Source organism: Coregonus clupeaformis, chromosome 31 (assembly GCF_020615455.1).
Source record: "Coregonus clupeaformis isolate EN_2021a chromosome 31, ASM2061545v1, whole genome shotgun sequence".
Taxonomy (NCBI): domain Eukaryota; kingdom Metazoa; phylum Chordata; class Actinopteri; order Salmoniformes; family Salmonidae; genus Coregonus; species Coregonus clupeaformis.
The window spans coordinates 2,147,305-2,160,352 of NC_059222.1; the positions used below are offsets into that span (position 1 = coordinate 2,147,305).

The window sequence follows — 13,048 nt, forward strand, 5'->3', positions numbered from 1 at the left end:
AATTTGTCTGTCATAGTTGACGTATACCTATGATGAAAATTACAGGCCTCTCTCATCTTCAAGCCTGTGGTGCGCGTCGCCAGCCCGGTCCGGCCTGTTCCAGCTCCCCGCACCAAGCCTGTGGTGCGCGTCACCAGCCCGGTCCGGCCCGTTCCTGCTCCCTGCAACAAGCCAGTGGTGCGCGTCGCCAGCCCGGTCCGGCCTGTTCCTGCTCCCCAACCAAGCCTGTGGTGCGCGTCGCCAGCCCGGTCCGGCCCGTTCCTGCTCCCCGCACGAAGCCAGTGGTGCGCGTCGTCAGCCCGGTCCGGCCCGTTCCTGCTCCCCGCACCAAGCCAGTGGTGCGCGTCGTCAGCCCGGTCCGGCCCGTACCTGCTCCCCGCACCAAGCCAGTGGTGCGCGTCGTCAGCCCGGTCCGGCCCGTTCCTGCTCCACGCACCAAGCCAGTGGTGCGCGTCATCAGCCCGGTCCGCCCGTTCCTGCTCCCCGCACCAAGCCAGTGGTGCGCCCCCTGCTCCCCGCACCAAGCCAGTGGTGCGCGTCGTCAGTCCGGCACGGTCCGTGCCTGTTCCACCGGTGCCTGGTCCGGCACCAGTCAGCTGCTCCACTCCGGAGCCAGAGCAATCCGCTCCACCGGTGTCCAGTCCAGCTCCGGCCAGCGGGACCAGACCAGGGGCGCTACGGGGGGCTAGAGGGAGAGTGGTGGTCACGCCCGGAGCCGGATCCGCCTCCGAGGCGGAATGCCCACCCGGCCCCTCCCCTGTTGTGTTTGGTTGGCGCGGTCGCAGTCCGCGCCTTTGGGGGGGGGTGTACTGTCACGCCCTGGCTCTGGGGACTCTTAAATGTTGAGCCAGTGTGTGTACTTGTTATGTTTAGTTTTCTATGGGTTTTGTTCTAGATCGTTTATTTCTATGTTGGCCAGGGTGGTTCCCAATCAGAGACAGCTGTAGCTCGTTGTCTCTGATTGGGGACCATACTTAGGCAGCCTGTTTTCACTAGTTTATTGTGGGATCTTGATCCGTAAGGTTTGTGTTGTATGACCTAGGACTTCACGTATCGTTTTGTTGTTTTGGTTCATGTGTGTACTAAATAAAGTATGTACGTCTATCACACTGCGCCTTGGTCCGTGTCTTCATCAGTCGACGATCGTGACAATTCACTTCTCTGGCAACAGCTCTGGTGGACATTCCTGCAGTCAGCATGCCAATTGCACGCTCCCTCAAAACTTGAGACATCTGTGGCATTGTGTTGTGTGACAAAACTGCACATTTTAGAGTGGCCTTTTATTGTCCCCAGCACAAGGTGCACCTGTGTAATGATCATGCTGTTGTGATGGAAAATGTTATGTTGGTGCTTTTCTATTTATACATTTCTGTGTTCTCCGTTTGTGCTTTTCTATAAACCAATTTCTGTGTTCATGCAAGTGACTGATTGAACGAATCCTCACTATCAGTATCTGCAATTGGGCTGTACGCCCAGAACCTTGTTTAGAGAAAGGGATATCTCAGTTTCAAGGTCTCAACTTATGAATAAGCTAAATCATGCAAATATGACTTGTCTGCAGTATATAAGAGAACTAACAGGACTGCCCCGTTAGAGCTCACTTCAGACCGGTACTTTATGCATCTAAGTTTGACTGTGACCTCTCCAGCTTGCTGACAATAAACAATGATTCAAACAATGATTCGAGTGTCCCTGTGTTAGAATTTACACAACACAGTTTAATCAGCTTCTTGATATGCCACACCTGTCAGGTCGATGGATTATCTTGGCAAAGGATAAATGCTCACTTACAGGGATGTAAACAAATTTGTGCCAAAAATGTGAGAGAAATAAGCTTTTTGTGCGTATGGAAAATGTATGCATTCTTTTATTTCAGCTCATGAAACATGGAACCAACACTTTACACTTTACATTGTGTTTATATTTTTGCACTTCCTTTTGAATACAGGAAGCTGGTGAGATGCCTTGGTTTACCGTGTTTATCACATCATGCTGTGTGTAGCTACTGTTACATCAGCAGTACTACAGATATCAATGACCAATTGTTGAACCTTTAAACATGAGTTAAAGATAAATGCCAGTCTCACTCACCCCTTGGGTCTGTATGACAGCTGAAAGAGAAAGCCTTGATACTCCTGCGAGGCCCAGAGATTGAGACCAAAGTCACTTGATAGGTCTGGGCAGGTTGAACCCCAGTGATTTCAGCCTCCATCACCTGCTCTCCCTTCACTTGCTGAGGGCTTTTCCCAGCTACATTCACCTCCACACTGGTCCATAGTCCCTCCGGCGCATCCCAGGACAGAGAGAAAGCGTAGCCGCCGGACAGATAGTCACATTTTCCTGTTAGGTCTGGGGGAACTGATTAAAACAAAGGAAGATGTCACATAACATTAACTGCCTGCTAAAGTCACTATCCTACAGGTGTCCCATATACAATAATGCTAGGCTAATAATATACAGTGAGGGAAAAAAGTATTTGATCCCCTGCTGATTTTGTACATTTGCCCACTGACAAAGAAATGATCAGTCTATAATTTTAATGGTAGGTTTATTTTAACAGTGAGAGACAGAATAACAACCAAAAAATCTAGAAAAACGCATGTCAAAAATGTTATGAATTGATTTGCATTTTAATGAGGGAAATACGTATTTGACCCCTCTGCAAAACATGACTTAGTACTTGGTGGCAAAACCCTTGTTGGCAATCACAGAGGTCAGACGTTTCTTGTAGTTGGCCACCAGGTTTGCACACATCTCAGGAGGGATTTTGTCCCACTCCTCTTTGCAGATCTTCTCCAAGTCATAAAGGTGATGACCCCAAGAACACCATCCCCACCGTCAAACATGGAGGTGGAAACATTATGCTTTGGGGGTGTTTTTCTGCTAAAGGGACAGGACAACTTCACCGCATCAAAGGGACGATGGACGGGGCCATGTACCGTCAAATCTTGGGTGAGAACCTCCTTCCCTCAGCCAGGGCATTGAAAATGGGTCGTGGATGGGTATTCCAGCATGACAATGACCCAAAACACAGGGCCAACGCAACAAAGGAGTGGCTCATGAAGAAGCACATTAAGGTCCTGGAGTGGCCTAGCCAGTCTCCAGACCTTAATCCCATAGAAAATCTGTGGAGGGAGCTGAAGGTTCAAGTTGCCAAACGTCAGCCTCGAAACCTTAATGACTTGGAGAAGATCTGCAAAGAGGAGTGGAACAAAATCCCTCTTGAGATGTGTGCAAACCTGGTGGCCAACTACAAGAAACGTCTGACCTCTGTGATTGCCAACAAGGGTTTTGCCACCAAGTACTAAGTCATGTTTTGCAGAGGGGTCAAATACTTATTTCCCTCATTAAAATGCAAATCAATTCATAACATTTTTGACATGCGTTTTTCTTGATTTTTTTGTTGTTATTCTGTCTCTCACTGTTCAAATAAACCTACCATTAAAATTATAGACTGATCATTTCTTTGTCAGTGGGCAAACGTACAAAATCAGCAGGGGATCAAATACTTTTTTAAATAATTGTATTTAATGGACTAAACACAATGTTCTTGACAAAGTAAGTGACTCACCCACAGTCTCTGTGTGTGTACACTGCCTAAGGTCTTTAGAATAATTTGTATACTGAAGAGACACTGTATAATTTGAGCCAGGATACAGGTCAGTGAATAACACTTTGCCATCACCAGCATTGTCATGGGTTTCAGAGTAAGTTTCATTAGTTGCTGTCGCACTGGTGAACAACCCAGGGATTTTAGCCTCGATAGTTGAGGTAGTAACGTTCCAGGGTAAAACAGCACAGTTTATTTCTGTAGGGAAAAAAACAAGTGGATTCTGTTAATAGCTTTCACATTTGAGGATTAATAAAGTTTTATGTATCAAATTACTTCAATCCTTTCTCCATAGTACACATATAAAAATGTAATTGTTAACATTCAGTGTAGTCACAAACAACACCTGATTGGAAATCAAGGGGGGAAAAAGGATGTTTACTCGTTACTGTGAAGTTGCTTTCTCCACTGCTCCAGATGCCATCAAACACGGTGAAGAGGGTGAAGTCATATCTTTTCCCAACATCGAGAAGTTGAACAGTATGTGTCACTGTTTCTTCCAATATAGGAATGGGTATCTGTCCTTTATCGGTGAACTGCAACACATAACTGGAGACGCCATATGCCGGCCTTTTCCACTCCAGAGTTACACTGGTCTCAGTGCGGTGTGACTCTGTTGCAGTGACAGCCTCAACATTGAGGGGAGCTGATACAGAGAGAGACAGACAGAAGAAACGTTAAATCATACACACTCAATGCACTGTTTCAAGACGGACTATACATGGCTAATCTTGAAACATGTATCACATGCAGGTTTTTATCCCAATACCTCTTCAGTATTAGACAATTCCACAATTATATTGCATGAATAAAAATCTACTATTTAACGTGTAATTCTGAGAAGAAAAAAAACATTGTGGTTTATGAAGGTTATAGCAACATCCATTTTAACTGTATCAAACAAGAGTGAATGAAATTAAAATAGTAAGGGACAATCTTATATCCACCCCCCAAAAAATATCTTACCAGTGACTGCAGATAATTTACTTCCAATACTTCTGATATCTTCAATCACAGTGAAGATAGAGAAGTTGTATTTTGTCCCAGCATCGAGAGATGAGACTGTGTGTGTCACTATTTCACTTGTATCAGATACAGGGATGGTATTATTAGTCCCATTGCTGAACTGCAGCTCATAAGTGATCCCTTCTCCCTTCACCTTGTTCCACTGCAGAGTTACACTGGTCTCATTTTGCCTTGTCACATTGACACGATCTACACTGAGGGGACCTAAGATAGAAAAACAGGAAGATAATGTAAATTAATGCCTTCACAATGCATTCACAATGTATTCACAACTAATGTCACTCACTTTGTACATTTAAGAAAGTATAGATTCAATATTATCTATGATGTCATTACTAACATATTGACATATGGACTCATTAAAGGATGCAAGAAATAACACAGAATCCATTTTAAAGAGACTCACGGGTGATTGTGAGCACATTGTATCCATTGCTTGGTAATTTTTCAAACACAGTGAAGATAGAGAAGTTGTATTTTGTCCCAGCATCGAGAGATGAGACTGTGTATGTCACTGTTTCACTTGTATCAGATACAGGGATGGTAGTATTAGTCCCATTGTTGAACTGCAGCACATAAGTGATCCCTTCCCCCTCCACCTTCTTCCATTGAAGAGTTAGACTGGTCTCAGTTTGCCTTGTCACATTGACACGATCTACACTGAGGGGACCTAAGATAGAAAAACAGGAAGATAATGTAAATTAATGCCTTCACAATGCATTCACAATGTATTCACAACTAATGTCACTCACTTTGTACATTTAAGAAAGTATAGATTCAATTTATCTATGATGTCATTACTAACATATTGACATATGGACTCATTAAAGGATGCAAGAAATAACACAGAATCCATTTTAAAGAGACTCACGGGTGATTGTGAGCACATTGTATCCATTGCTTGGTAATTTTTCAAACACAGTGAAGATAGAGAAGTTGTATTTTGTCCCAGCATCGAGAGATGAGACTGTGTATGTCACTGTTTCACTTGTATCAGATACAGGGATGGTATTATTAGTCCCATTGTTGAACTGCAGCACATAAGTGATCCCTTCCCCCTCCACCTTCTTCCATTGAAGAGTTAGACTGGTCTCAGTTTGCCTTGTCACATTGACACGATCTACACTGATGGGACCTAAGATAGAAAAACAGGAAGATAATGTAAATTAATGCCTTCACAATGCATTCACAATGTATTCACAACTAATGTCACTCACTTTGTACATTTAAGAAAGTATAGATTCAATATTTTCTATGATGTCATTACTAACATATTGACATATGAACTCATTAAAGGATGCAAGAAATAACACAGAATCCATTTTAAAGAGACTCACGGGTGATTGTGAGCACATTGTATCCATTGCTTGGTAATTTTTCAAACACAGTGAAGATAGAGAAGTTGTATTTTGTCCCAGCATCGAGAGATGAGACTGTGTATGTCACTGTTTCACTTGTATCAGATACAGGGATGGTATTATTAGTCCCATTGTTGAACTGCAGCACATAAGTGATCCCTTCCCCCTCCACCTTCTTCCATTGAAGAGTTAGACTGGTCTCAGTTTGCCTTGTCACATTTACACGATCTACACTGAGGGGACCTAAGATAGAAAAACAGGAAGATAATGTAAATTAATGCCTTCACAATGCATTCACAATGTATTCACAACTAATGTCACTCACTTTGTACATTTAAGAAAGTATAGATTCAATATTTTCTATGATGTCATTACTAACATATTGACATGTGAACTCATTAAAGGATGCAAGAAATAACACAGAATCCATTTTAAAGAGACTCACGGGTGATTGTGAGCACATTGTATCCATTGCTTGGTAATTTTTCAAACACAGTGAAGATAGAGAAGTTGTATTTTGTCCCAGCATCGAGAGATGAGACTGTGTATGTCACTGTTTCACTTGTATCAGATACAGGGATGGTATTATTAGTCCCATTGTTGAACTGCAGCACATAAGTGATCCCTTCCCCCTCCACCTTCTTCCATTGAAGAGTTAGACTGGTCTCAGTTTGCCTTGTCACTTTGACATCAGCTACGTTGCGGGGAGCTGAAACAGTAGAGAGGCAAATCAAATATGACCCTTCTAACAAGAATGCACTTCAGGACTGACTACATTAGTACATCATGTGTCACCCACTCGTTAATTTGTAAAATACATGAAATCCATGCAAAACTATACCGCATTGTTGAATTCTGTTTTAAACTTTGACACTACAGCATACATGCAGGTTTTGTTAAAACATCTTTACACATAGATTTCAAATCAAGTCATGCATCTTACCAGTGGCAGCAGTATAGTTGAATCCAGTACTCCTGACGCCTTCAAACACAGTGAAGAGAGTGAACCCATATTGTGTCCCAGCAGTGAGAGGTGAGACTGTGTGTATATCTGTTACCCCTTCTGATGCATTAATGTGAATCTCTTCTTTTTCGCCAAAGTTCAGCAGATAACTGGAGACTCCATTTGCTGGCTTGTTCCACTGCAGAGTTACACTGGTCTGAGTTTGCTCTGTCACATCTACATGATCTACGTTGGCGGGAGCTAACACACAAAACAGAAAATAGTCTGTTTATATTTACCAATATCATTGATCGATAAAAGAGGACTTTGTCACATTTGCTATTACTTGCAGTAAAACTCAAATATCATGTACATAAAGTTAAAGCAGAACTCAATCACCTGTCAAATGATGCAGGGTATGAGATTGAACACTTACGTGGTTTAGGGGTTGTAGGTGGAATTGTTCTAGGTGGGATCGTTGTAGGTAGGGTTGTTATAAGTTGGATCGTTGTAGCTGTGGTTGTTGATGTAGCAATTGTTGTATCAGTTGCTTGACACTGAAATCAGAATTACAGCTATGTTAGAAGAACATATACAAATAATGGACACTGGTGGCAGCACAAACACACACACACATAGCTTTAGTAGAACAACAGTGAGCTCCAAAAGTATTGGGACAGTGACAATTATTTATTTTTTTGCCTCTGTACTCAAGCACTTTGGATTTGAAATGATACAATGACTATGAGGTTAGTGCAGACTGTCACCTTTAATTGTTGGTGTAGCAGTCCTTATTAACGGTAACCATCACACAAACGGGAAAATACAGTACGTGTTAGTGTGTCTCTGTGTGCATCTGTGGTGTATTAGGGAAATATAGGCAAATTAAGCAACATAAATATGTATGTACAGTGAGCTCCAAAAGTATTGGGACAGTGACCATTTTTTGTTTGTTTTGGCTCTGTCCTCCAGCAATTTGAGGAGGAGTTTAGGAGACTAAATTACTTGGGGTTACCTTAGATTGTAAACTGTCATGGTCAAAACATATAGATTTGAAGGTAGTAAAGATGTGGAGAGGTCTGTCATTAATAAAGATATGCTCTGCTTTTTTGACACCACACTGCAAGTCCTGCAGGCTCTAGTTTTATCTTATCTTGATTATTGTCCAGTCATATGGTCAAGTGCTGCAAAGAAAGACCTAGTTAAGCTGCAGCTGGCCTACATTTACATTTACATTTTAGTCATTTAGCAGACGCTCTTATCCAGAGCGATTTACAGTTAGTGAATACATATATATTTATATATTTTTTTTATACTGGCCCCCCGTGGGGAGCAGCACATCTTCTCTTCATTGTAATCAGAGGGCTAATATTAATACTATGCATGTCAGTCTCTCTTGGCTAAGAGTTAAGGAAAGACTGACTCTGTTAGTTTTAATACATTAACATGAATGTGTTGGAAATTCCAAATTGTTTGCATAGTCAACTTGCACACAGCACTGACACACACATTTACCCCACCTGACATTTTTATTTTGTATTTTTATTTATTTTTGTCATTTAGCAGACACTCTTATCCGGAGCGACTTACATGAGCAATTAGGGTTAAGTGCCTTGCTCAAGGGCACATCGACAGATTTTTCACCTAGTCGGCTCGGGGATTAGAACCAGCGACCTTTCGGTTACTGGCACAACACTCTTAACCACTAAGCTACATGCCACCACGTGGTCTTTTCACAGTCCCCAGGTCCTGAACAAATTCAAGGAAACGTACAGTATTATACAGAGCCATGAGTGCATGGAACTCCCTTCTATCTTACATAGCGCAAGTGAACAGCAAACTTAGTTTAAAAAAAACAATAAAGCAACACCTCACGGCACAATGCCTCTCCCCCATGTGACCTACTTGTTGTGTGTATGTACTGACATGTATGAGTAACTGATAGGTGCACACACACACTACATGTTCATGTTTTTAAATGTACAGTACCAGTCAAAAGTTTGGACACACCTACTCATTCAAGGGTTTTTCTTTATTTGTACTATTTTCTACATTGTAGAATAATAGTGAAGACATCAAAACTATGAAATAACACATGTAATCATGTAGTAACCAAAAAAGTGTTAAACAAATCAAAATATTTGTTATATTTGAGACTCTTCGAAGTAGCCACACTTTGCCTTGATGACAGCTTTGCACACTCTTGGCATTCTCTCAACCAGCTTCATGAAGTAGTCACCTGGAATGCATTTTAATTAACAGGTGTGCCTTGTTAAAAGTTAATTTGTGGAATTTCTTTCCTTCTTAATGCGTTTCAGCCAATCAGTTGTGTTGTGACAAGGTAGGGGTGGTATACAGAAGATAGCCCTATTTGGTAAAATACCAAGTCCATATTATGGCAAGAACAGCTCAAATAAGCAAAGAGAAACAACAGTCCATCATTACTTTAAGACATGAAGGTCAGTCAATCCGGAAAATGTCAAGAACTTTGAACGTTTCTTCAAGTGCAGTCGCAAAAACCATCAAGCGCTATGATGAAACTGGCTCTCAGGAGGACCACCACAGGAAAAGAAGACCCAGAGTTACCTCTGCTGCAGAGGATAAGTTCATTAGAGTTAACTGCACCTCAGATTGCAGCCCAAATAAATGCTTCACACAGTTCAAGTCACAGACACATCTCAACATCAACAGTTCAGAGGAGACTGCGTGAATTAGGCCTTCATGGTCAAATTGCTGGAAAGAAACCATTACTAAAGGACACCAATAAGAAGAAGAGACTTGCTTAGGCCAAAAAACACGAGCAATGGACATTAGACCGGTGGAAATCTGTCCTTTGGTCTGGAGATTTTTGGTTCCAACCGCCGTGTCATTGTGAGACGCAGAGTAGGTGAACAGATTATCTCTGCATGTGTGGTTCCCACCGTAAAGCATGGAGGAGGAGGTGTGATGGTGTGGTGGTGCTTTGCTGGTGACACTTGGTGATTTATTTAGAATTCAGGGCACACTTAACCAGCATGGCTACCACATTATTCTGCAGCGAAAAGCCATCCCATCTGGTTTGCGTTTAGTGGGACTATCATTTGTTTTTCAACAGGACAATGACCCAAAACACACCTCCAGGCTGTGTAAGGGCTATTTGACCAAGAAGGAGAATGATGGAACGCTGCATCAGATGACCTGGCCTCAACCCAATTGAGATGGTTTGGGATGAGTTGGACCGCAGAGTGAAGGAAAAGCAGCCAACAAGTGTTCAGCATAGATGGGAACTCCTTCAAGACTGTTGGAAAAGCATTCCTCATGAAGCTTGTTGAGATAATGCCAAGAGTGTGCAAAGCTGTCATCAAGGCAAAGGATGGCTACTTTGAACAATCTCAAATGTAAAATAGATTTGTTTACACTTTTTTTGGTTACTACATGATTCCATATGTGTTATTTCATAGTTTTGATGTCTTCACTATTATTCTACAATGTAGAAAATAGTAAACATAAAGAAAACCCCTTGAATGAGTAGGTGTGTCCAAACTTTTGACTGGTACTGTATGTCAATTGTAAAGTATTTTGTCTGTAATGTCTTTTTCGTTATGTGTCGGACTCCAGTAAGACTAGCTGTCGCAATTTGCATCGGCTAATGGGGATCCTAATAAATCAAATCAAATCAAACTAGATCCAGTAAATATGTGTTATAAACCAATAAATCAATCTATTTTTGATTACAGTAAATGTCAAATATTCTAGACAGAATTATAGAGTATATCCGTTTCCAATCATCTTGATGGGGGAGTATCTGCCTTTTGATAAGAAAATAATTTCAGCGCTAACTCTACAGCAAGATGCATCGAAGGTCTGTCTAGTTAGGCTACGTTTACACAGGCAGCCCATTTCTCATCTTTTGCCCAATTGTCGGACAAAGATCAGATATGATTGATCAAAAGACCAATTAGTGGCAAAGATCATAATTGAACTGCCTGTGTAAACGCAACCATAGAATGACTTTGTATAGAAAAATATATTTCGTTTGCTGCTTTTAACCAACAATCAGTCATAACATGTTACTGTACAGTATCTAAACTTGACAGTACACTTGTTGGAGTCAATTCCATTTTAATTCAGTCACTTCAGGGGATGAACTGGAATTCCAACTTAATAATTGAAAGGCGTTTATTTTTAGAAGGCAATGTTTTACTTCTTGAATAGGAATTTCTATTTACTTCCTGAATTGAGAGTACTTAATCAACTGAATAAACTTATTTTAAGCAGACAATTCAAATAAAACCGGTCAAACCTAACCACAAGCATACGTGAAACTACAGAGGCGCAGTCTATTCTAGTAACACAAGAAGTAAAATGAAACTGACTTACCAACACTCCTGCCACACATAGGCACATTATTACGTGAGCTAATCTCATTGTAAGCGATGAAGACCAAACCATGCTAAGGAACAGGGTTATCACTGTACAAATGTTGAAATGGTTCTTGAACTTGTTGTTCTACTCGACGTTCGCACACAATTTGCTATTTTCTATTGAAGGTATTTTCAACTAAAAGCAACAGTATGTTGGCCTGCCTTGGTAATCTTCCTGCCCTGAGTAGGCTATACCAATACTCTACTTAATTCCACCAGTGTTTACTTTTAATTTTCTCACACGTCCTCCTCTCTGTCACCTCTGATTGCATATCATGGCTGTTTGCAACTTGCTTTACTGATACTTCTCTTTTTTTCTTCTGGAAACAACCACACACACGCACAGACCATTCCCCTGCCTGTTACTTCCTTATTAACAGTAACGGTCACACAAACAAGAAAATACAGTATGTGTTAGTGTGTCTCTGTGTGCATCTGTGGTGTATTAAGGAAATATAGGCAAATTAAGCAACATAAATATGTATGTACAGTGAGCTCCAAAGGTATTGGGACAGTGACCATGTTTTGTTTGTTTTGGCTCTGTACTCCAGCACTTTGGATCTGAAATGATACAATGACTATGAGGTTAAAGTGCAGACTGTCAGCTTTAATTTGAGGGGTTGTAGGTGGGATTGTTGTAAGTGGGACCGTTGTAGCTACAGTGGTGGAAAAAGTACCCAATTGTCATACTTGAGTAAAAGTAAAGATACCTCAATAGAAAATGACTCAAGTAAAGTGAAAGTCACCCAGTAAAACACTACTTGAGTAAAAGTCTAAAACTATTTGGTTTTAAATATTCTTAAGTATCAAAAGAAAGTGTAATTGCTAAAATATACTTAAGTATCAAAAGTAAAAGTAAAAGTACAAATCATTTCAAATTCCTTATATTAAGCAAACCAGATGGCGCCATTTTCTTGTTTTCTTTATTTTACGGAAAGCCAGGGGCACACTCCAATGCTCAGACATCATTTACAAATGAAGCATGTGTGTTTAGGGAGTCCGCCAGATCAGAGGCAGTAGGGATGACCAGGGATGTTCTCTTGTTAAGCGTGTGAAATGGACAATTTTCCTGTCCTGCTAAGCATTCAAAATGTAATGAGTACTTTTGGGTGTCAGGGAAAATGTATGGAGTAAAAAGTACATTATTTTCTGTAGGAATGTAGTGAAGTAAAAGTAAAAGTTGTCAAAAATATAAATAGTAATGTAAAGTACAGATACCCCCAAAACCTACTTAAGTAGTACTTTAAAGTATTTTTACTTAAGTACTTTACACCACTGTGTAGCTGTGGTTGTTGGTGTAACAGTTAGTGAATCAGCAGTTGGTGCATCAGTTACATGACACTGAAATCAGAATTACAGCTATGTTAGAAGAACATATACAAATAAGGTACACTGGTTGCAGCACACACACACACACAATTACATAGCTTTAGTGAACTCCAAAAGTATTGGGACAGTGACACATTTTCTGTGTTTTGGCTCTGTACTCCAGCACTTTGGATTTGAAATGATACAATGACTATGTGATTCAATTGCAGACTGTCAGATTTAATTTTAGGGTATTTTTATCCATATCGGGTGAACTGTTTACAAATTACATAACTTTTTGTACATAATCCCCCCATTTTAGGGGACCAAAAGTATTGGGACAAATTCACTTAAATGTGTATTAAAGTAGTAAGAAGTTAAGTATTTGGTCCCATATTCA

The 13,048-nt window shown here is 40.9% G+C and overlaps 1 protein-coding gene across 3 annotated transcripts in view; it reads right to left on the reverse strand.

The window, feature by feature from the left end:
* Window positions 1–11,691, reverse strand: part of LOC121547186 (receptor-type tyrosine-protein phosphatase H) — a 32,520-nt gene extending 20,829 nt beyond the window's left edge. The window contains exons 1-11 of one of the 3 annotated variants that reach the window (XM_041858322.2): window positions 11,297–11,690; window positions 7,374–7,494; window positions 6,938–7,198; window positions 6,440–6,703; window positions 5,974–6,237; window positions 5,508–5,771; window positions 5,043–5,306; window positions 4,577–4,840; window positions 3,993–4,256; window positions 3,686–3,808; window positions 2,092–2,358 (exon numbers count right to left, since the gene is read on the reverse strand). In XM_041858322.2, the coding sequence (XP_041714256.2) occupies window positions 2,092–2,358; window positions 3,686–3,808; window positions 3,993–4,256; window positions 4,577–4,840; window positions 5,043–5,306; window positions 5,508–5,771; window positions 5,974–6,237; window positions 6,440–6,703; window positions 6,938–7,198; window positions 7,374–7,494; window positions 11,297–11,368 (2,428 nt within the window). In that variant the 5' untranslated portion in view covers window positions 11,369–11,690. Of the gene's footprint in view, window positions 1–2,091; window positions 2,359–3,571; window positions 3,809–3,992; window positions 4,257–4,576; window positions 4,841–5,042; window positions 5,307–5,507; window positions 5,772–5,973; window positions 6,238–6,439; window positions 6,704–6,937; window positions 7,199–7,373; window positions 7,495–11,296 lie in introns of all 3 variants that reach the window. The other 2 variants (XM_041858321.2, XM_041858323.2) reach the window with 2 other exon arrangements.
* Between the last annotated feature and the right edge of the window lie 1,357 nt (window positions 11,692–13,048).